Below are 23,689 nucleotides of genomic sequence, written 5' to 3'. Positions count from 1 at the left end.
AAAGGGTCACAAATCCAAGTACTTTTATAAAAATACATGGTCTTCCTCCCCTTCTTTGCATTAAAAAAAATTATTGTCCTTCATTTCACATTCCCTTACCTTGACAACACTATCAAATATTAGGCCTTCAAGTCATTTACTAATAACCTACGCCAAACGCACAAATGAATTACATTACTACAACAACAGGCAGTAACTGACCTGTATAGACATTCAGTTTCCTTTTTTACACGTGGAAGACATTTTTTTTCTTTGCTGAACTGCCATGTTTTTCTGTTCTCTACTACGAAGTTCAGATCATACATATCCTGGTCTTATGTAACAAGCACATACCAAATTAATATAATTCTTTAAAAAAATTGGGTTAAGCTCATGCTGATGAACCAGAATTGGCTAATACTTTATCCTGAGTCCAAATATTTCACTGTGTCTGCAAAAATGCCACCAGACAATTTTGCAGATTGTAATTATCCTGTAAATTATTCAAAATGCATGATTTTATTTCATTTCACAGCAAAAGTGAATTATACGATTATGTAAATGGTATTTTGTGCTATTTTAATATTAATTAAATCTTACATAGTTCTTTATATACTGTATTTCACCACATAATGTTTTCTCAGTCCAAAAATGGTTTGTAACCATTTATTGCATAATCGTAATAACAAAGCCAATGATAGCAGTGTAAAATTTTCAGACACAGAAGATTAAATTTTGTAAGTCCGTACTTCCCAACATTAGCAAATTTTCGACTATAATGCATAAATCAATAACTAATGTGTTGGCTTTCTTCCACATTGGAAAATTATTCACTAAACTGTCACGAAGAATGATACCCACGGATTTGAACTATTCAATTCACAAGTATTCCGTGCAACCTAATCTTGCACCAAAGACAGTTTAGTAATAAATGTTTTTAAGTACCGGCACATTTTCACATACTGGTCGCACCCCACTTTTTTGGAAAAAAATTAGGATGAAATCTGTGACTATCTGTGCAATGAAATACAGTATTTTAGAGTAGAACTCTGGTAGAGTGGTGTGATGAAATTAAAATGTTTTCAACAGATTTAGCATTGGTTCAGCCTAACATAAAGCCATTGACGGCAAACAAATATCTCATGAGTATACACTCTGCAAAGAAAAAATAGCGAGACTTGCTTGGATATGGTTTTCACAAGTGTCATTAACCAGAACCCCTAGTTCTTTTCTATTTTCATTGATATCTTTATGTTTCAATGCAAGAGGCTCCCTCTGGTGCTACTCTGTTGCATGGAGGCCGATGAGTGCTTCATGCGATGTGAACTTCCTGCATGCACAATGCACCTCAAAAGCAACAGAGTGGCACCAGAGAGATCCTCTTGCATTGAAACATAAAAAATAAATAAAAACAGAAAAGAACTGGGGGTGTAGGATAAATGCCATCGTTTTCGCAAAACCACCTCCTGTTTCTTCTGTGACGATAGGAGGGAGTGAGAGAGGCATCACATGACGAGAGGTTTTCCATCGAACAAAAACGACCGACGATGCTTCCTGCCTCTCGCACTCCCTCCTATCCACTCCCTTGCAACGCTTCAGCACCCCTGCTCGTTCTACAGTTTACTAATGTATTCGAGAACACTCCTTCACAAATACAGCTAGCGGACAAATCCTGCTTTTTTTATTGTTTTAATTCATAATCTTGTGAAAACCATATCTGAGCAACTGTCGCTATTTTTTCTTTTCAGAATGTACTACAAAATTTACTAGGTCACATGAGAAATGGAATATACGTGTGTCGTACCGAAAGTAATGCAAAAGTTGTCATAACCTCTTTATTAACTGATGTAGATCGTTCAAATTGCACATGTAGTTGGAGTGACTCTTCCTCTATGTGCCATTTAAACGATCTACATCAGTTAAATAAAGAGTTTATGACCACTTTTGCATTACTTTCGGTACGGCCCTCATAAGATGGCTATGAGGAAATGAGATGGGAAGGGAAATACATTCAGATCTATCCAATAGCTGTCAAATTTACCATGGAAATTTCTACTGATGATACACACATACATCTTACTATCAAACTGGTTCATACACATTTTAAGAATCACACTCTCAAACAAGAAAAGCATAACCGCATTTTGTAAAACAAAGTGAAGGTACACCCTATACATGTCACCTTGCTCAACATACTCACAAGCACATGCATTAGAATGTCTCTCACAACAAGCAATATATAGTGTGGCTCAAAAGTACAATTACAGCAAAATGGTGGAGTTCATAGTACATGTGTTTCAATTTCTGCATGCTATTTCCTTGTGAGTATGGAGAATTTGCAAGAGAACACTTTATCTCCATGTCTCACACACAAAAATCTACAAGGAAACATAACCATATCTTGTTACTGCACCATACTTTTGGGTCACCCTGTACTAAACAAAACTAACACATGAAGCACCATTATTTCAAAAAGCAACTAACTTCTTGGGAAGAGGACACATTTCACTTAGGTGTTGTAAAAATTAAGCAACAGAGTGTAGAGCATTTCTTGTAGATGCTATGAGCACACTATAATTACACACATATTTAGAGTATTGCAAACTTTCATCTTAAAAAATTGGTTCCTTCTGATTATGCTTCTAAGCATCTCCTACATGAACCAATTGTTTCCCAATGTTTCCACCGTTCATCATCTTCACAAATGCCTTTCCAGTGTTCTCAAGGCCCTCTTCCATTGTCTGTTTTACCTGTGGATAAAGTATTTCCATGATAATAGCCTGAATACACAAAGGCTTTATTATACGAGGGTTGGGGCTTAACTCTTAGGTACTATGACGGTGTGTCAGACTGCTGTGTTATTTTGTTTTCATTTTTATACCTTACCCCTTCAAATGAAAAGTGGACTCTTCCATGTACCTTTCAGTTGAGACGCAATCTACACCAGTTCAAAGTCTTGCGTTGTCATCTTTGATTTCTGAATACTTATTCAGTTTTGTTTCCGGTGAGCAGTCTGTCAGACGTGCCATAGTATTTACATGACTTTTCAGGGTAGCTACGATTTTTTGCTTACGAAATTCCCTGACTTTTCCAGGTTTTCCAGACCAGAAATAAAATTTTTCCAGACATGTTTGTCGTCATGATTTTTGGTTTTGAACCTCGTGTTTTTCAATTAAATATGTAGGCACGTTAATTATTATGAATATTAATATACACAGTTATTAGCTGAAAATTTACCGAGTGATTAATATAATGCTATTCAATGAAAAAATAAATAACTATTGTACTTCCCAATTTTCACCACAGTCATTACAATTAAGGTGGTGTAAAAAAATCAATAAAAAATGTGGCATAGGTATATCAAAGCTTTACAATGTAACCTGTATACAACCTCAATTGGCCTATATCAATACAAATGAGAAACAAAAGAAAATTAGGTCATGTACCTTTAGAAAATATGCAATAAGTTTAATGATTATATTTTTTAATTTATTGAAAATAATAGACTACATATTACGGAAATTAAGAACTTGAATGGGGGCGGTGACCAACCATACACCTAAAAAAAAATATATACGCGGGCCATACTTTGGAATCAAATATCTCCATTATTTGAGTTTTCCACATGCTGGAACCAATTTTATATTACGGAAAACATCGAAATCTGTCTTTTAAAAGGTAACAGTTCCGAATGTTTTATGATTTTTTTTTTCAAATTTTCCTAGCAGGAAGACTAATTATCATAGAATTTTGGCAAACATTGTGACACGAAATTTGAACCTTCCTTAAAATCATGAGCACTATTTGGATTCAAAAAAGTTATTTATGTTGAAAAAAAAACTTCAAAATGACCTTACTCAATCATATACGCTTCCCACGGACAAGGTATTGTCCGGTTGACAAGCTACAGTAAGTATCGTAAACTAGTGGGAATGAATGTAGATATAAATCGGAACCTTAGTAGAGTGCATTCAGGGTCTTTATTTTAATTCTAAGACAACCAAACCTGAAATTCCTAACCTAACCACAAAAGCATATATTCACAAAATCTTAAGTAATCGCTAAAACTCTGCAGTATGTGTTAAGAGACATAAATCGAAATCGAACCATGTAAAAGTTGCATTTGTAGCATGATGAAATCGTAATATAACAAAAGGAACTTGGGCTCATTTTCACCACTTTTCAGCATAATTTCATTCTACACGCAAACAATACGTAAAATTACTATCGGCATAAAACCAACATTCCTAACCTAACAACGATGTGTGACCAGCATGCGATTAATTCCTTTTTTCGCACCAATTTTTAAAAAATAAATTCGTTCTACATGCACAAAACACATGCATATTCGCATAATGACGTCACTCATAAAATCACCAATTTCTCGGGAGTAACACATCTCTGCAATGTAAAAACTACGACAACGAGCAAATGAACTAGTTGATCAGGTTGCTTCTGAACGGGTCGCAAATGAAGGACTCAAATTCACAGAACGGGTTCACGGGGGGAACGAAGTAGTGAGCAGTGGCGCAGGAACGGGGGGGGGGGGGTACAGGGGTACATTGTACCTCCCCAAATTTTTGATGGGGGGTACTGTACCCCCCTAAATCTGTAAATCGAGTTGTACCCCTGTACCTCTCCTTTGGCAATTTGACAGCAGACGCAAGGTGCTACTGTTAAAAGAACATATTCAGTTCACCCAATAAAAAAATGTATATTGTTTATAACTTAGAAGCATTATCTTCCTTACCACAGAATTCAAACCATTATAAACTTATTCTACTACATTGCTCTTGCTACCAGTTAGTTCATTGACCTGTGTTCTTGGAAACCTCTTTAAGGAGATGAAAATTGTTTAAAATGTGTGTGAAACGATGGAATCAGATTTGCTCTCAGAAAATCACGCTGCAGACGAATGCTAAATTGTGGAGGGGGGGCGGTACACTTTTCTAAAGAAGTGGTCAAGTCGATTCGAAGATAAGATACAAATCTTCATCGGAAGAGTATATGACTGACCCCATTTTCGTTTGCATATTTATAATGGAATTTTCCGAAACGAAGTACTTACACGAACGAGACGAGATACGACAGACCAACTTGAACAATGTACTCCTGTACCTCACCCATATTTTTCATAACTTGGTAAGAGGGTGTTCGGAAAACTATTCTTAAACCTATATATTAAGATATTTTTTTGAAAATAGAGCCCCGATTAGCCTTTCTGAGCATCAAGTGAATCTAGATTAAGTTTTAAAAACTTCAGAGTGGAAACCGAAACAAAAATAAGCCCAAACAAAAACGAAAAGGGTCTCAACACACAGGAGACAAGATGACGCTGTAACAATTCTCGACTCATCCCATCGCGATATCATTCCTAGATGATTTTTTTTTCTAGACATTTTAACAGGGTGCAATTGCTATTTTATTAGAGGGAGAATTATTTTTACCTTTGTATTAGGTATACTTATAATTGGACATTAATTGCTTAAAATCTAATTTTGATATCGAATACAACACAAACACAACGCTATTTTAAGTTAAACCCTAAAGTCAAACTGTAAGAAAATTACATTAGTCAGATGAATGCACGAGATAAATGAGACTCACTGCAGGTTCTATTGGTAGATTTTTGATTGGATTCACAAGGTCTTTCAGTGAGATGGGTATGTTTGAATGATTTATTTGGTTTATTTTACTTCGCATTTCTGCCTCTTTTGGCTAATCGCGAAGATGAGGATGAGTGATGGTATGATGAAATTGATGGACACTCACAAGTAACACCCATGCCCAGGCCCGGATTCGAACCCGGGACTTCTGCGTCATAGCACGGTATTCTAACCCCTCCGCCACGGAGAACGGCGAGGTGGGAATCTGTTTTGGATTTTCTTTGCAGATGCGAAAATCTTTGAGACGCGCACATGCTTTTGCTTACATTAAAGTTTACCTTTTCACAGCAATGAGAAATTGACATGTCACCCTAAAACACACGCATGTAGAATATCTGCATTCAATACTACTACATACAAAAAGAAAGCTTGATTCCCACCTCTTCACATTGACCACCAAAGATTATATATAAAAAAAATTTTAAAAAAATTGAGCGTATGGCTTTCCTTACTTTCTCTGAGATCTGAAGGATTTCGGTTTTGTATATGTAGTGACTAGTATTAATACTTTCAGTGCTTGAAGAGTGTCATTAGTTACAGCTAATTATGTAACAAATAAATGTTTTGTCAAATGTTTCACATATATTTCAAAGTTAGACATATTTCGAGTCGGGAACCATCGCAACTCAATTGTTTTTCCTTTTTTAATACAACGCCCTATATAGATATCTGAGAAAATACCAAATACATGGTTTCTAAGAGGCATTGGATGTGGTACACATCTGCCATAAATTGTTGAAAGATATTTTTATGCGTAGCTATGGGACTTTAAAATTAGAATGAACTGAACTGAAGTGGAACTCTATAAGTATGATATATTCAATAATGTGGTTTCTATATCCAGTGGGTGGGAGATGATTATTCCTGTGGGGTGGCTCAAGATCCTCCTCACCCCCTTTAATCTCAACATGCATTAAAATGAATAGACGTATCTTTGTTCGCAATTTTCACATTTCGAACTCCTAATTTTTTGTTCCGTTAAATCCAAATTAGGCCAGAATGAGGTCCAGAGCTTTATATGTTTCAGAAATGTTATCTGGTTTTAAAATCTGTTTTTTTAAAAAAAAAATCTAAGAAAAACAAAGAAAAAATATTTATGCAAATTTCGCATTAAATAACAGGACATTCGTGTATGTTGTTCTAAAATAGAATATTTTACATTATACCTAAGTATCAAGGACGTATTTAGGGGGTCCTGATCCCCCTCCCCGAAAGACTTACCAAGTAGTAAAAGTAAATAATCAAAATATTGTTAGCATTTGTTATATAATCGATGGTTATTTCTGCTGAACTTACTGGAAGGCAAGGAATTTGGCTCATACGGCTTTGAAGGGTTCCAAAGGTTTATGCATACTGCTAATGATAATGTTCATAAAATATTAATCAGGAACTTTTCATTTCGTTAATTGGATCTAACTCCTTTTTTGTTATTCAATAATATTCAATTATTTAATTTACATATTTAATTAATATTTTAATTGAGATAAATACATACAATTATCCTAATTATTATTTATAATTTTATTATTATTATTATTGCGACACTTGGTTGGACTCCCGAAATGTATTTCTAGATACGTGCCTGCTAGATATAGGTACCTGTGAAGTAGAATATATATATATATAACGGGAGGCTGAATTTTGTACCCCCCCCCAAATGAAAAACGTTCCTGCGCCACTGGTAGTGAGTCCCTTTGTTTTTACTCGGCGTCCGCACCCATCCAGTGTGACGTCAACCACAGCCAGTTACGTGATATTTTGCTCTTCAAGCTTTATTGCAGATCCAAAACCAATGAACTGTCCGAACACCAACCTGCTCCGCTTCACGTATCAAAAGAGAACGGGTTCCGAACGGGTGTGTTTTTGAAGAAAGAAAATTTCCACACCACACACAAAGCTAAAGCAACATTTTTTGCGCAAGAAATTCTGAGGATGGCTGGTGCGTAGGTTTCGTCTTAAGTAGCTTGTTCTCTAAGGAAAAATCTCACGCCTCTCCAAATTCCGGTCTTGAACAGGTTCACAAGAACGAGTCGCAAAATGATCGGATCCAAGAACCTAGATCCGAGAGTGAATAAATATAGAATTGAAATGCGAAAGAACCATAATTTTGTACGTAACAAACTAGAAGTCATAATGACGAGAGGAACAAGTTTCTGAACTGAATCTTTTGGGGGGACTGGAATCACAAGAACCGAATTCGGAAGTAGAAATGAACCGTTCGTTCATTTTGTAACTGGTTCTCCTGCAACTCCAAAATGCACGTAAATTCCAGAAAATATGCAAAATTCCCTGACTATTCCCTGACTTTTCCCTGACCAACCAAATTCCCTGACTTTTCCCTGTTTTCCAGGTTTTCCAGTCGCGTAGCAACCCTGCTTTTTAACCTCGTATACTCAAGTTTACATTACACGTGCAGTTGTGTGTGGTGTCTTTCAATCTATATGTAAACATGGCTGAGAAAGCAGGACCTTCTGGACAATGTGTTTTACGACCTTCGGATCCTAATTATGAAAGGAAATCTAAGGAACTTATTGATGAAGTTCTAAATGACAGTGCTAATGATTCTGACTTTGAATTCATTGTGATCATGACACAGATAGAGAGGAGGAACGTGACGTGAGTGATGAAGAGGCAGTTGAAGAAAGTGAAAGTGTGGATTATTTCTATGGGGAAAAGGAAAAGGAATGCTTCAAATGGAGGAAACAGAAACCACCAACAAATGTGAGAACAAGACAACATAATATCATCGTGCAACTACCAGGTTTGAGACCTACTGTCGAAAGACTTGGAGAAAACCCTGACTTCATAGAAGTATGGGGACTTCTATGCACAGAAGATATTCTACAGGAAATCCTTCTATGGACAAATGTGAAAATAGCAAAACTTAGAGCTGAATATACTAACACAAATTTGCCTTATATTCAAGATCTTGACTTGGTGGAACTGAAGGCACTTATTGGCTTGTTGGTTTTTACAGCCATTTTCAAAGCTGGAAACGAGTCAATTCACAGCTTCTTTGCAACTGATGGAACCGGGAGGGATGTTTTCAGATGTACAATGTCGAAAGATAGATTTTTGATTTTGTTAACAGCTTTACGATTTGACAACTCAGATGATCGAGAGGAGAGGAAGAAAGAAGACAAGGCAGCACCTATCTCAAAAATATTTCAAAGATTTATCGATAACAGCCAACTGTGCTATTCACTGGGTGCATCAGTATGTGTGGATGAAATGCTCCTTCCTTTTTGTGGCAGATGTAGCTTCAGAATATATATGCCAAAAAGGCCGGCTAAATACGGGCTGAAAATTCAATGTTTGATGGATGCACGGACAAACTACTTGTACAATGCGTACATTTATTCTGGCAAAGGTAGTGATGGTCACACGCTTTCAAGCCACAAAAAATCTTTGAGCATCCCAACCCAGGCTGTAGTTAGATTGACAAAACCTATCGAGAAGTCTCACCGAAATGTTACCGGTGATAACTGGTATACATCAATAGAATTACTGAGCTTTCAAGAAGAGGTCTCACATATGTCGGAACTATGAAGAACAAAAGAGAGATTCCAAATCAATTTCTTCCCAACAAAAAACGCGAAGTGAAGTCATCTGTTTATGGTTTTATCGAGGACCTGACACTTGTTTCGTTTGTCCCCCAAAAAATCAAAGTCTGTAATACTGGTGTCCTCAATGCATCATTCACGTAATGACGACCCTGAAACTGGAAAACCTGAGATCATCACATTTTACAATACCAGTAAAGGAGGAGTGGATGGTCTCGATCAAAAATGTGCTAATTACTCATGTAGTCGACGAACAAAAAGATGGCCGCTGGTCATTTTCTTCACACTTGTGGATGTTGCATGTGGTATGAACTCTTATGTTCTTCATCAATCATATCGGAGGGTAGAAGTCATGACAAGGCTTGACTTCATGAAAATGTTGGGGAGAAGTCTTATTTGAGACCATACGCTGCAAAGGCTCCACACTGGACCTTTTCCGCAAGAGCTCAGCTTTTACACTAAAAGGATCCTCAAGATAGATGATGAGCCTCAGACACAAGAGGTAGAATACTTTGGAAAGAGGAAAGCGTGTGCCTTTTGCCCTCCTCGTTTGAAAAGGAAAACGAAATAACCATGCCAGCAACGTGGAGTTCCAATTTGTTTGGAATGCTCGAAAAAAGTGTGTGTGAAGTGCTTACCACAAAAGAACTACGACTGTACGATTCAAAATCAAGGTAGTGGATTTAATAATTATCAAAAATCTAAAATTATATCTTTGATATTCATCTTTCCAAATGTGATTTTGATGTGAGATAATTTATGTCAAATATTCTGTAAGTCAGACAACCTTGAATTTTTAATAGTAGTTAACGTACTGTTTGTTTATATTATAGTTGAATTGTACTGACAAGGAGAATATATATATTTTACTCTCGATTTGTAATATTATGAGAAAATAAAAAGCAATAGTAATGGTATTTCAAAGGTAATGGAATTGAGTATGAATAAGTTTTAGTATTTTCTTATCATTTACGATCTCGTTATTAAATTTTCTTTATTGTTTAATACTATTATTAATTTTTAAATTTTATATATACACCATAATAAACTAACTTCACTTAACATGACTTAACCCCTAAAATAAATAAAATTTTATTTCTGTCACGCAAGTGTCCTAAAACATAGAAAACGATGCAGAGGTCTCGTAGACCGCTCCATAGTAGTTGCGTAACTATTCATGTCCATAGTACCTAAGGATTAAGTCATGGCAACTATTTTTTTTTTTTTTTTTTTTTTTTTTTTTTTTTTTTTTTTTTTTTTTTTTGCAAGAATGCAGGTCCAGCAAGAAAATCAGAAAATATACATACGGAAGGGGGCAGTGTATGGTATTGTGGAATGTATGTACAATGCAAATCATGTGAGCAAACATCCTTAAAAATAGCATTGTGCCATATGTGTTCACAAGTCTGAAAGCATAGGAGTATCACAGGAACAAAAGAGATGCCTACTAGCTAGGACTATTTCCCAGAGTCTTCACCAGCTACTCATGGCATTCTCTTGCATTTCTTCCACGAAGAACAGCTATTTTGATGCAGGAACGCTGTTCACACCATGGCATGACAGTTGACTCAACAATGAATTACCACTACCCTCTGTACAATAACTGTTTATCACACTGTCATATAGTGACATGTCCATATACTACGAGTGTCATGCTCTTTGGGATGTTTTCTCTCTTGAGAAAAAATATAGTTGCCAAGACTTATGCCCTGGCCCTCGTATATCATACTACAACTGGTAAAGTATTAGATAACAAGAGATCCTCTAACAGTTCTATTAATTTCTGTAAACACACAAAACACTAAGAAAATTTAGTACAGACACTGTTCTGAAGTCCAAATATGTTGGAAGTGTGGAAAACTAGCAATTTTGATCTTTTTATGCTAAAACTGCATGGAAAAATCAATTAATTTTAATGTATAATACTGAATTATAATTGTGTGAATGGAACCTCACTTCAGCAGGCCTACTTTCCATTTCACCACCGAAGTTCCCAAATTTGAATCCCAACCAGACATGAGTGTTCTTTGTTCTATATTTTTTATTGAGAAAAAACATCCCAAAGAACATTAATACTTAAACTAAAATACTCTAGAAGTGAAGGTTCGTATTGGCTAATCGCGACAATGAAGATGAGTAAATGGAACCAATCAGGAGACTCTCACAAAGAACACTCATGCCAGACTGGGATTCAAACTTGGGGACTTCGGTGGTGAAATGGAAAGTCTAGCATGAGGCCTGCTTAAGTGAGGTTCCATTCACACAATTGTAATTCAGTATTCCACTTACATATACATGTTAAGACAAACAACGGTGGTTTGGCGCTAAGACTCGTGTATTGTCAATCTTGACTACATTAAGGGTGATGTAGGGCCTCTCCGATGGCATAGTGGTAACATCATCGCCTTGTAATAAAGGGGTCCCAGGTTCAATACCTGGTGGAAGCACGAAGTAATTTGGATCAAACTGTACATCCTGTGGGGTGATGTGAACAGCACCACACTCCAGCCAGCTTTACTCCCCTCACCCAGATGAAAGGCTGGGTGAGCCCCAGATCCACTAAGACATTAAAATCTCTAGATGCCCTAATGACTGGGACCACCTCATCCCTTAGCAAATGTGAATTAATTATTGAATAACTAATTACATTTCATACCTTAAGCTTGCCTTGCTTCAGCCATAATGCTAGTTGAACCAGGCCATCCGTGAACTGGCTCTCATAATTCAGAACAAGGTATCTTTCTCTCGTTATGTTCCTTTCCTTCAAGGTGGCCTGTATTTCATCAGTAACAGGCGGTGGGTATGGTACATCCTTGTTGTATTGAGATATCTGTCCACACAGTATAACATGACCATCCTTTCTCATCTGCAATAATGTAAAAAAAAATAATAATAAGTGAACACAAAAATGTTCCTGTGACCTTTTTTCTACATTTGTACACACGTATCAATTTTAGTCTCTCTCTCAAGAAGAGACATATGATCAAAGTGTACCAATGACTACGCAGCAACATATAGCTTGGTTTACATGCTCATTGTTCGATAATAATGCAATTTGTTCATGCATCAGATATTGCGTTCTTTGCTTCATAATTATGATATAAAAATGTTACACTATACCTGTTTAATGATTGTGTCGCTAATGGAACCTCCAACATTGTCGAAATAAACATGGACTCCATCTGGACATTCTTCTTTTAGCCTCTTACCCACGTCTTCCTTTTTGTAATTGATAGCAGCATCGAAACCCAACTCTTCAGTAAGAACATTGCACTTTTCATCTGTGCCACATATACCAACAACTCGAGCTGCACCATCAAGCCTGTAATACATCAGAGGTGGGAAATAGTAAATTTCTTCAATCATTTCTTCCTACTTGGTTATTGTATGTCATTTCCACCTTCTCGCGTTAATAGCAACGATGAGGATGAACAGAGAGACAACATAGATTATGGGACAAACACAATGATATACCCATGATTTACTTCAGGGTTTACAATTTCGTAAAATTTCCTGACTTTTCCAGACCAAATCTTAAGGACACTACATTTTTGCTACACACCACACTTAGAGACCCACCAAAAAATGTTATAGCAAAGAGAAGGAAAACTGAACAGGGGTGAGCTAACATAATACTTGCCACGTGTTGACTACAAAGAATTCTATAAAAAAAATCATAACAATCATAGCATAAATAACACAAATTATAGTAAAATTTAGTAAATATAATCCCAAAAATTGCAACAAGAAAGTGGTAAATGCCAATAGACACTTACTGTAGTGTATTTCTAGTTGAATATAGTACAAAACATGACCCCCTATTCCTAGAGTATTTAGTATGCAATCTCTACCGTAACTGCAAGTAATATTCAGTGCATCAAACAGTAGTATAGTTTGTTCACAACAAATTTAAAATATAATGCTTGTCCTTTATTCTCTGGTCAGGACTTATTTTAGTGCACTTCCACAAAAATATTGATTTCTCAGAACACAATAAATTTCCCTAATATTTCCACAAAAAATAAAATTCCTGAGCTTTCCGGACTGGTAGACACCCTGTTACCTATTATTCGAACTTGGGACCTCAGACTTTGTGGTGAGTTATTCTGGCCATTCCCACTTCGTTGATTATGAAAATGATAACTTGTGCATTATAACTACTTCAAAAAATGATTTAAAAGTTATCCCCTGCACATTGCAATATGCCATGAAGGCATATGGAGGTGATGTGATCAGCATAATGCTCCAGTACCTAAATTCCCTCCCCAGGGTTGCCTCCAAGTACCCATACAGGACATTACTTGAAAAAAAATCCCCATCTGAAATGATCTATAGAGAATTGAACCTGGGTCTCCCACAAGACCATCTGATACAATCACCATGGCTCCACAGATTATACCTATGGACAAAATATTGAACTAGTGTTATTTGTAACAAATATTCATTATGAAGTCCCATATATCCATCACTGATCTAAATCTCTTCCATAACATTATGTATATGCATACACAAGTCTAAAAGAAAAATAATAGATATGTATATACAATCTAATGGGTAGGGTTGATCCAATTCTGATGTATCAACATCAGCCGATACCAATGATATCAGTTCGAATTTATTTATCAATACCAGTCAATACTTTTCCAGCATTTTGGTCTTTCATGGGTCCTGCAAAAATGCCACGCAATACTTTTGTGGAGTCTAATTATCCTGGACATTATGCAAAATTCAAAGTTTCTAATTATTTTGCACTAGTATGGTAATTTCCTCTGATAAGCTTACTTTTCATTTTTCCGTGCAAATTTTCTTCGCGATCGATTTCGCCACCCATCTGGTGGCTTCGTCAGGCATGTACTCTCTTGCTGCAGGTGACGTCTTCTTCTGCTTGTGCTCGTAGCGGCGCTAGTTGATGTGCAGTCTTTTCACTTTCTGTAGTTCTGGTGTGGGTGTAGTGCTACCTTCTTTTGCCACGCATCAGGGTTTTGACGCTGTAGGCATCGGTTCTTGGTCTCGTCGTCTGCTTCTTGGTTTCTTGTCGTGCGGGGGAAGCAGGTTGGGTAGGTATGCATATTCCTGACTGCGGGAAGCCAGGTTTTATTGAGTGCCCCGGGATTAGTGTTGAGGTCGGCAGGAGTGGTCACTATTGCATAGGTTTCTTTTGAGAACCTTTCGAAGGTGGATTTCGCTTGCATGCAGAGTTTGCCAAGGTGGGCCCATTTGAAAAAAAAAAAAACATTTTAAACCCCCGTGGTTTTTTCATTAACTTTGGTATTTCAATGATTTCTGAAATGAAGGAACGTCATAGAGGTGTATACGCGTACTAATAAAGATTGCATTTTAGATTCTTAGAATGTGATCACGACTGTCATTATAACTAGAGATTAAAATGCACAACACTTGTAATAAGTTTTGAAACGAAGTAGAACGAAATATCAGAGCTCAGTACACCAATACAAACGTTTAATATTTATTAAGAAATTACATAGGCCTATATTAAGCTGTAGTTTCTGCAGGTACTTTAGGCAAAAGATTCCAATATGTATGTTGAACAGCAACATATTTATGTTTGCTCAATATTGAATACATTCGTTACTGCAGTTTGTATACCAAATAGCATAGAATTACATGGTTACTACATTGTTACAAAAACACAACTATTATGTTCTACGTAACGGCGTATTTCTTGGGGGAAAAAAACAACAAATTACTATAAGGGAATACTATGTAGACTATCTATGCTATCGCTATTTTATTATGCTTGTGACTGAAGATAATAGTACACACCTGCAATTGATCTGTTGATGCTTCTGACAAAAGTCGCAATGTATCTTATATCGTAATGTTTCCATTATTGCAACATCTGATAATATCAATTCAAGCATACAAACTTTGCTATCCACAGAGGCACAGAGGTAACCAGGAAATCGTAAGAGAATAAAGGATTAAAAATAGACATTTCTATGGTTTAGCAGTTTCTTGTGGTCTGCTAGTTGGTGTGCCAGGCGGCGAAGTGCAGTGGGTACATTGTGTGGTTAGTATTGTGTGAAAACACTGAATTAACATAACATGTAATTTAATATTCTGATGTACTTGAATATTTTAAAGCAAAAATGTCGGGAAATTGACGTATATACTGTATTTGCCAGCCACCCCCTTTTTCGTACTTTTTTGAGGGAAAAGCTATATCACTGAATATTATAATTAATTTACAGTATTTAAATATAAAGTAAAAAGTAGGTCTACTTTAAACAAACAACTTATGTAATCTAACTAGGAAAGAATACATTTTAATCTTCGTCGTCAAAACCCATACATTCATCTCCAGAGCTAAATTAAGTCACTTAAAACCTCATCTAAATCAGAATTGAAGGCACCGGTAATCAATAACTGAGTATCAGCATATAAGACGCACACTGTTTTTCAGACCTGTTTTTAAAGGAAAAATGTGTGCCCTCTACACTGGCAAATATGGCAACTGGAGATGAATCCTTGCTCACTAATATTAATTCATATCTCTGTCAAATATTTAAGAATCAGTATCCGTATTGGTGTGAGTATCATACGTGTTCAGCACTATTAATTGGCCGCACTGACTGTACAATGTGCCCAGTGACTAACAATATTATGTATAGCATATCAAAACTATTACTCACTTGGCAATCTGTCCTGCTAACGATCCACAAGCCCCTGCTGCGCCACTAACGACAACTGTTTGGTGTGCTGAGGGTTTCACATGTCCCATTACACGGATTCCCAACAATGCTGTTAGTCCAACTAAGCCAAGGCAACTCAGAATCAGGGAGCTATCATCGTCAACAAGGTTCATATCCACCTGAAATTCAATGCAAAATTCAGACATATGCCACATTGTTCATTTTACATGCTAGAATTTATAAAACAGCCAACACTTCATTTTATACACAACATTAGTGTATAATCATAAATGTATCTTATTTTGGATCGTCTCCCTTTATATCTTAGTTTCTCACCTCCCACTTTTAAAGATACAGTGTGTTCCAAAAGTCTTGCAATGATAACTTTGATCATAACATGAACACTAGGACAGATATTCACATTGGGTTTTCCGTAGTTTTTTGAGGAGCCGACGTGGTCTAGTCAGTAGGGCAACTGACTGTAACACAGGAGACCCAGGTTCGATTCCCAGGGTGTGTGATTTAAGGTTGGAAATTTTCTGGACTTGTCCCTGCATAAAGCGGCTCTGGGGTTTACCCAGTCTCAAATCAACTACCTGGGGGTAAAGGCAGCTGGAGCATGGTGCTGATCACATCACCTCCAACGTGGCTGAAATCAAGAATATGTGGGGCCCTACCTTCACATTTAAAGGCATGGTACTATATGCATGGGGAAATTTACCTCTCTCTTGTTTTCTATGGAGAATAAAATGACATTTCAGTGGATTACAATAATGGTTGGCAACACCAGCAATCCTAGTAGCAGATCGAGACAACAAATACCCAGTGATCAAGAAGCTACATTTTAAAAGTAGCACTACTCACTACTTTTGCATAAAAAAGTTAAAATAACCATATGGAGATTTAAAAGAAGCCCTTAGCAGTTGTACTTACTAGATAATAGATTCCATTATTCACTGCCATGATACCAGTCATTTGATGAAGTTTTGGTACTAGTGTTATCACTTGTGACTTGTTTTTACTATAATTTTTGAGAATGATAAATGGCCTATCAATTCAAATTTAATATCTGAGTACTGCAATTAGGATGCTATCCAAATTAATGTTTACAACTACTGTATGCCTAAATATAATTTCGAACGATTATTTATGATTGTGTATCCACATATTTTTATTGCGAATAATTATTTCATTTTTTGAAAGATTGATATGAAGACAGTAAGTGGAATGAAATAACCAATGGCAACTTTTTCTCATGGACTCCTCCTAGTATGCAGTGGTGTATTCTGAAAATTTGACCTGGCTTACCGTAACAATTCTTATTTATTGTATGTATTTTTTTAAAAAAATAATTAGATATGATAGAAATGAAACACCAATGCAGGCAAGTAAAATACAAACAAAAGTCTGACAACTTCACATTTTCAGGCAATTAATAAATATATGAAAAAAGTTGGTTTACCATGGGAGAATACACCATTGCTAGGATGGCGATTGTGGTAAACATGATGGATATCCAGATGTTCTGAATATTTTGATTTATTACCTTATTCCATCTTCTAAAAATATATATAAGGTACAATGATGGGGGGGAGGTCATGCTTTCAACTATAAAATCATCTTTACGTTTATAAGTATATCCTTAAATTCATCATCTCAGTGATTGTCACACTATAAGATTAGATACTCTGTATTTACCTTGTAGTTGGCAGTTACGATTCCCAACTGGCTGGACCACCAGCCACAAACTCAAATACAGGTTATAGTTTTTTTAAAAGTAGGGCTGAAATCTGTCAATTTGGTGGTACACTAATGCACTGTGCAAGTTTTAGCTTCAAGTCATGGATGTTCCTTTATAATAATCTCTTCTATCTAATCATCATAATTAGCCTAAGAGACAGAAAGTAGCATAAAAGTTACAATACAAGTAAAAACATTAAAATTTAGGGATACACAAAATACAATGATAGATATAATTACCTTGACTAGCTGATCTACTGAAAATACATTATACAATTGCCACGGCCATACTAATGACACGCCAGTCACTATCTGGCCTTCAGCAAAATGGCTGCTATTTGATTTTATGACAACACCAATTCCACCAGCACCAATAACAGTTTCACCAATTTTCCACGGCTTCAGGTAATGAACACCAGTGTCTTCATTCATGCAGCATCGCTGAAATTTAAAAAAGACACTATGATAACCATGTCACCAGAAAGTTTTAAAAATGTATAAAACAAATGCAAGCGTTTTTGTTCCTCGGCAAAAATGAGGAAGCTTATTTAGCATGGTTTATGAAGACATTGTTTTGTTTTCTTTTGCTCACAGAGATGTGCTATAGCAAAGATAATTATCAAGTCTGTAAACTCTGTCAGTGGTCCCATTCACTGCTCCTGATGAAGCTTCATGTCAAAGACTTGAAATCTTACTGTTTTAGCATTTTAATGCTACAGATATTATTTATTGCTTGATTCATTAACCTTTAAACAGCCGAGACGGTTTTCGAAAGTAACCCCTCTCTCGCTGCAGCCTTTGCGTGCGATTTTTAAATTTTTACACTTATTTCAGAAAAAAACATTATATCTCTGAGACTATTTGAGCAATCTACTTCGGATAACTTTTGTTTGAAAGCAAAAACATCGGAGCACGCGACCGTGTACAATTCAGAAGGCCCAAGTGAGAAAAACGGGGTTGGGAGAGGCCAAGTCCCCAAATTTCAATGAAAAAAAAAAATCTGGCACACCTCTGCATTGTTTTCAAAGAATAGACCTTTTGCAACAAAGTGAAACTTGTTTCAAGTCTCTAGTCCTCACACAGGCTGAAATATGATGCAATATGTACAATCCTGCATTTTGGCTAAAAATACCTAATTTGCATATTAGAGAAAGGGGGAGGTGTGGGTTTTCTTTCACATGACATCTCAAAGTCTTACCTCAACATCTGTCAGCGTTTACAAGCTCACATACAAGTATGAAGGTCTTAAAAGCACATGAATGATGTAATTGGCATCATGGGTCATATATGACCCATTGGCTGTTTTCGCCTATACTTTCTATGGGTCATATATGACCCATTGGCTGTTTAAAGGTTAATAAGAAACAACTTTGTACTGGTGGAAAGAATACATACCAAAGCAGGATCTACTGAGAGATATGTAGTTCTGATCAAAACTTCTCCTTTTGCCAAATTCTCTGAAGGCATTGGACAATCTTCATATGCAAAATTGTCTTCTGTTGGTGGATTATTACGGCCTGAAATGTCAAATATGATAAAATAATTCACTGTTCTCTTCAACCATCCAAAAATTTCATAATAAAACTTCTACAATGTGATTCTTTCATTAGTAGACTCCAATAACTTAAAATATTTCAGGACATTGTGAAATGTTGAACTGTGGAAACCTGGTGCAAAACAATACCTTACACATTATGAAGAGAAAAAATCTGAGCGAATTTACAATACCGGAAGTATCTCCAATTTGTTTGAAATTCGGCATACTTACTAATTTCGGCCATCTAATCACGAATCTGCAGTTGAAATTTGGCGGTCACGTCTAGAAATTGCAAAATAAGACTAAATAAGTGGGTCCGTGAACGGAGTAAACACCCTTGATTTATGAAGAAAACATTTTTTTGCAATGATTAGCGTTTCAAAACTATGATTAGCATTTCAAAACTATGTTTATGATGACCCTTAATTTTTACTATGCTTGCCTAACCTAACCTGACCGTGAATGGTTTGTGGGGCAAACATTTTTTCCACCTTATGCAAGATGCCATTTTCTCAAATGCAAATCTGTAACGAATAGCGAACTTCACTTGTTTACATCAAATATGGCTACCATAATAGTGTATTGACAATCATAGCATTGATATGTGCTCCTAATTTCTGCAAGTGACCGCCAATTTTTAACTGCAGATTCTTGGTTACAAGGCCGAAATTAGTGAGTATGCGTAATTTCAAAGCAATCGGAGATACTTCCGGTATTGTAAGTTTATACCAAAAAATCTAGGTGGTGTTGGGATACGATCTTGTCTTGAACATACTAGGTAGCCCATCAATCCTTGCAGTGTGGCTGTGGTTTCACCTAAGTTGTTATATCAGCTACAGAACACATGCATATGGGCAACATAACTCCTTTTCTTGAAGTGCTTCTACACTCAAAAGAGACAGATGTAGAGTCTGCAATATTTAGATGTTGCAACATAGTTGAAACAAGAATTCATTGTGAAGTAGCTGTGGACCAAGTTCCTTTTGTTTTATTGCAATTTCATCACACTACATATACAGTTTTTACATGGTTCGATTTTGCTTTACATCTGTTAACACATACTACAGAGTTTTAGCAATTACTTACTTCATGTTTCCTTCACACTGGTTTTTCACTTCCATATACTTCTATATAATCAGGTTTAGTACCCTTAGCAATTTAACAATAACACTAAATGCCTTTGTGAAGGTTTAGTTCTCTTAACATTAAAATAATATCCCTAAATGTTTTCTAAAAAGAGGTTCTAAATTACTTCTGCTAGTAATTCCCTCTAGTCTACGATACTTATTGTCACTTCTATCATTGGAGATTGCCTTGTCCATGGGGAGCGTGCATGCCTCCGTTGTGACAGTGATTGTCAAAATTCTATAATACGTGTTAACAGACGTATATTGAAATCAAACCATGTAAAAATTGCATTCGTAGCATGATGAAATCGCAATAAAACAAAAGGAACTTGGGTCTTTTTTTATCTTTTGATATGAAATTGTCAAGCTAAGCAATTTGTTATCACAAATCAAATTATTAAACTTCACAATATTATTTTGAAGATTCGTGAAAAAATGAGTCATTGTTTAAGTTGGAGGAGGGAGGAATAGAAAGTTTAAACACATTGTTGCGTCGAAGTGTTCAGACTTCTTTATTTCCCTCCATCCAGTTTACTTCATTACATACAATTCGTAGTCTGTTATAGTGGGATTAAGTGCTTTTCAGTAGCCCCGTCTAGTTGGCTGCACATTTTGACTCGCTTTGACTCTTGCACCGAAGCATCTAGTTGGTTGCACGGTGCAACACCGAGTCGTCTAGTTCGTTTATTTGGAGTCAAGTAGTGTATTTGGTGTCTGGGACGTCTACACTACCTTCCGGACCAGTGTACATATGGTGTATGGATATGTGGTGCATGCTAACTAATCGAATGACCCTTTAAAGCAACAGACAGGCATTTGTTGAATATTCTGAACTTGAACACCGCTTTCCCTCTAGTTGGTTGAACGTAATTTCGATGCACCACTCTGAAACTGGATACACCTTCACTGCACCGAGCGTCAGAAAGTGCAGCCAACTAGACGGGGCTACTGTTGTTGTCATGGCCAGTTTGGAATCATGAGAAAAGAAAACAACGTATTACTGCAAGGTCAATGGCACATAGAAAAGTTCTTACAAGTGGTTACAAAAAAAATAGTGAGTGTGAAGTGGAATGCAGAAACTAAATAAATAAATTTTATTATAATATTATGGCTTCAGTAGTGTCTGTGTATCTGTATATTGATTTTGATCTGTTTACTCACATATTTTGGTTGCTAGGTTGTTTTGATCAAGTTCAATCAATTTTGTATTCAGAGTAGCAGGACCACAAACAGATAACAGCTGATATTCAGAACCTTACTCTTCCTCCAGAACATATTGATCCAAAAGGTTCGAAGACTGTAAAGAAATCTCGGAATTTTATTTTTTAAAGTTGGCAAGCCTAGTCCCAGCATAGGCGTGGATATGCTTCGGGAGTGTCACTTTATAAATTTCATCTAATCATCTGTCATTCTCATCATCACAATTAGACAAAAGTGGTAGATAAGCAACGCTAAATAAAAAAAATATATAAATCAAATATAGTAGAGCTTCTCACCCCTAAATATTCAGCAAACATCCAAGAATTTAAGATATTTTACTTTAATGGATGATTACAGATAGTGTGTGTGGTTGACATGACAACATGACTCATGGTTTTATCCACTAGGCTATTATAATTCTCTCGAGTTATCCGAATAATACATTCCATCCAGGACTATTTCAACATACCGACCCAGAGGCTAGACAATAATATATTATTATTATTATGCAAGCTATTGCACACAAATATTTCTAAAAAATCAGGGTAACAGTTTGATATAGGCAAAACACATTTCTTCAATTTTACAGGAGAAAGTACTTACGGAACTGAGTTTCTGTAGACTTTTGAAAGGTCGTGGAAGAGTTTTCTCCCCTCGTTCAATTTATTCGGCCACTTAAACATGTATTTTTCGACATTAATGTCTCTGCGATGCACAAAAGCTCTTGCCTCCATTACCTTAGACTATGTGAACCAAATATTCCGTGCGTTCGATGACGTAACTCCCGGGTGTTTCCAACTATGCCATTGTTTTCCCAGAACATGACAATTTTAACTGTTTGCTTAACCTAACAGAACCTAACCTAACCCTGCCGTGAATGGTTCGTGGGGCTATTTATGAATGGTTTGTGGGGCTATCCATGCATGGTTCATGGGGCTAATCGAATGGTTTGTGGGGCTATCCGTAAATGGTGTGTGGGGCTATGCATGCATGCTTCATGGGGTTTTGGAACCCGGAAAAAAAAATACAAAATCTGTAACACGAAAGTAGGAATTTTTCGGTTAAGATGGTTTGAAACACTGCATACCCACAGATGATAGACAACGCTAGTCAAGATTTGCCCGCCATATTGCGTGTAATGGAAGCGAAAAAGCAACGAACAATAAATACTCGTAATGTGAAAAATTACAATTATTTCAGTGAAAAAAGCAAAATCCCACCTTAAATAATGTCTCGCAATGCATAATAGGTAAGCACACATGTACAAAATGACAAAATGGACGAGTGAAATGTGTTTTGTCTATATCAAACTGTTACCAAATACAGTGGATAGGAAAATATACAATACGCCTTGAATACAATATCCTTATTAAAATTTCTAGACGTTTCCGACAAATTTTAAATTCCGATTCGTCATTAGCATGCCTCAATTAGTAAGTATGCCAAATATGAAGAAAATCGGAGAGGGATCCGGTCATCTTAAGTCGGTATTTATTTCTTGCTTGTCTTTTATTTTATTTAGCACTGAAGGTACAAAATATACAGTTCGTAAACAATTTTATTGAGACAAGATTGCTTCAGCCGCTTGTCAATCACAGAACAGGAACTTGTTTTAATTTAATTTATATCGTTATATATTAACTTACCTGGTCGCGATTGTAGGATAACACGAAAATTCTGTGGCATCTTGTTTCGCTCAATGGAGATTTTCTATGAAAAACAGCTGAAAATTAGCCAACTACCTATTTGACGTTTCCGATGAATCGTGCTCAGTGCCGTAATCGTGTTTTGATATCGAAAATAATCTGTGTGGTGCGAACTACACTCAAGTTTCTTCTTCTTTCTATGGGTGTGCGGCAGGCCCGTAGCTAGAGGGGGGCAGGGGGCAACTGCCCCCCTGATAGCCTGCTCTGCCCCCTGTGATAAATACAGAACACATTCTTACCTGGAATTCTCTATTCTTTACAATTATATCCTGTAATACTCTAGCAACATAACAAAGACATTCATTTATTTTGTGATTTATGAAGGTGTGTGGGATTCCGTATAATGTATCAGTATTGGGAAGAAAAAATGACCTTCCAGATTCAGATTTCGGTAAGTGATCTCGCAATTTTAAGTATCTAGAACAGTTGTGACATTTTAAGTAGTCTTGTTTAAAAGTGCCTAATGTATTTGGATGTTTTTCTTGGATGATTGATTTATTTATTTATTAGCATCCATT

At 36.3% G+C, this 23,689-nt stretch overlaps 1 protein-coding gene across 1 annotated transcript; it reads right to left on the bottom strand.

The window, feature by feature from the left end:
- Positions 1-1,901: 1,901 nt before the first annotated feature.
- On the bottom strand, positions 1,902-23,307 carry LOC145981048 (prostaglandin reductase 2-like). The gene is made up of 7 exons (XM_083114149.1): positions 23,112-23,307; positions 18,997-19,118; positions 17,842-18,042; positions 15,862-16,040; positions 12,329-12,530; positions 11,865-12,074; positions 1,902-2,729 (listed from the first exon to the last, which is right to left on the bottom strand). The coding sequence occupies exons 1-7, from the start codon at positions 23,149-23,151 to the stop codon at positions 2,622-2,624; spliced, it is 1,062 nt and encodes a 353-aa protein (XP_082970275.1). The 5' UTR covers positions 23,152-23,307; the 3' UTR covers positions 1,902-2,621.
- Between the last annotated feature and the right edge of the window lie 382 nt (positions 23,308-23,689).

Source organism: Lepisma saccharinum, chromosome 28 (assembly GCF_977018435.1).
Source record: "Lepisma saccharinum chromosome 28, izLepSacc3.1, whole genome shotgun sequence".
NCBI lineage: Eukaryota > Metazoa > Arthropoda > Insecta > Zygentoma > Lepismatidae > Lepisma > Lepisma saccharinum.
The sequence above is the reverse complement of the archived record's forward strand: the minus strand, read 5'-3'. Positions and strand labels throughout refer to the sequence as shown.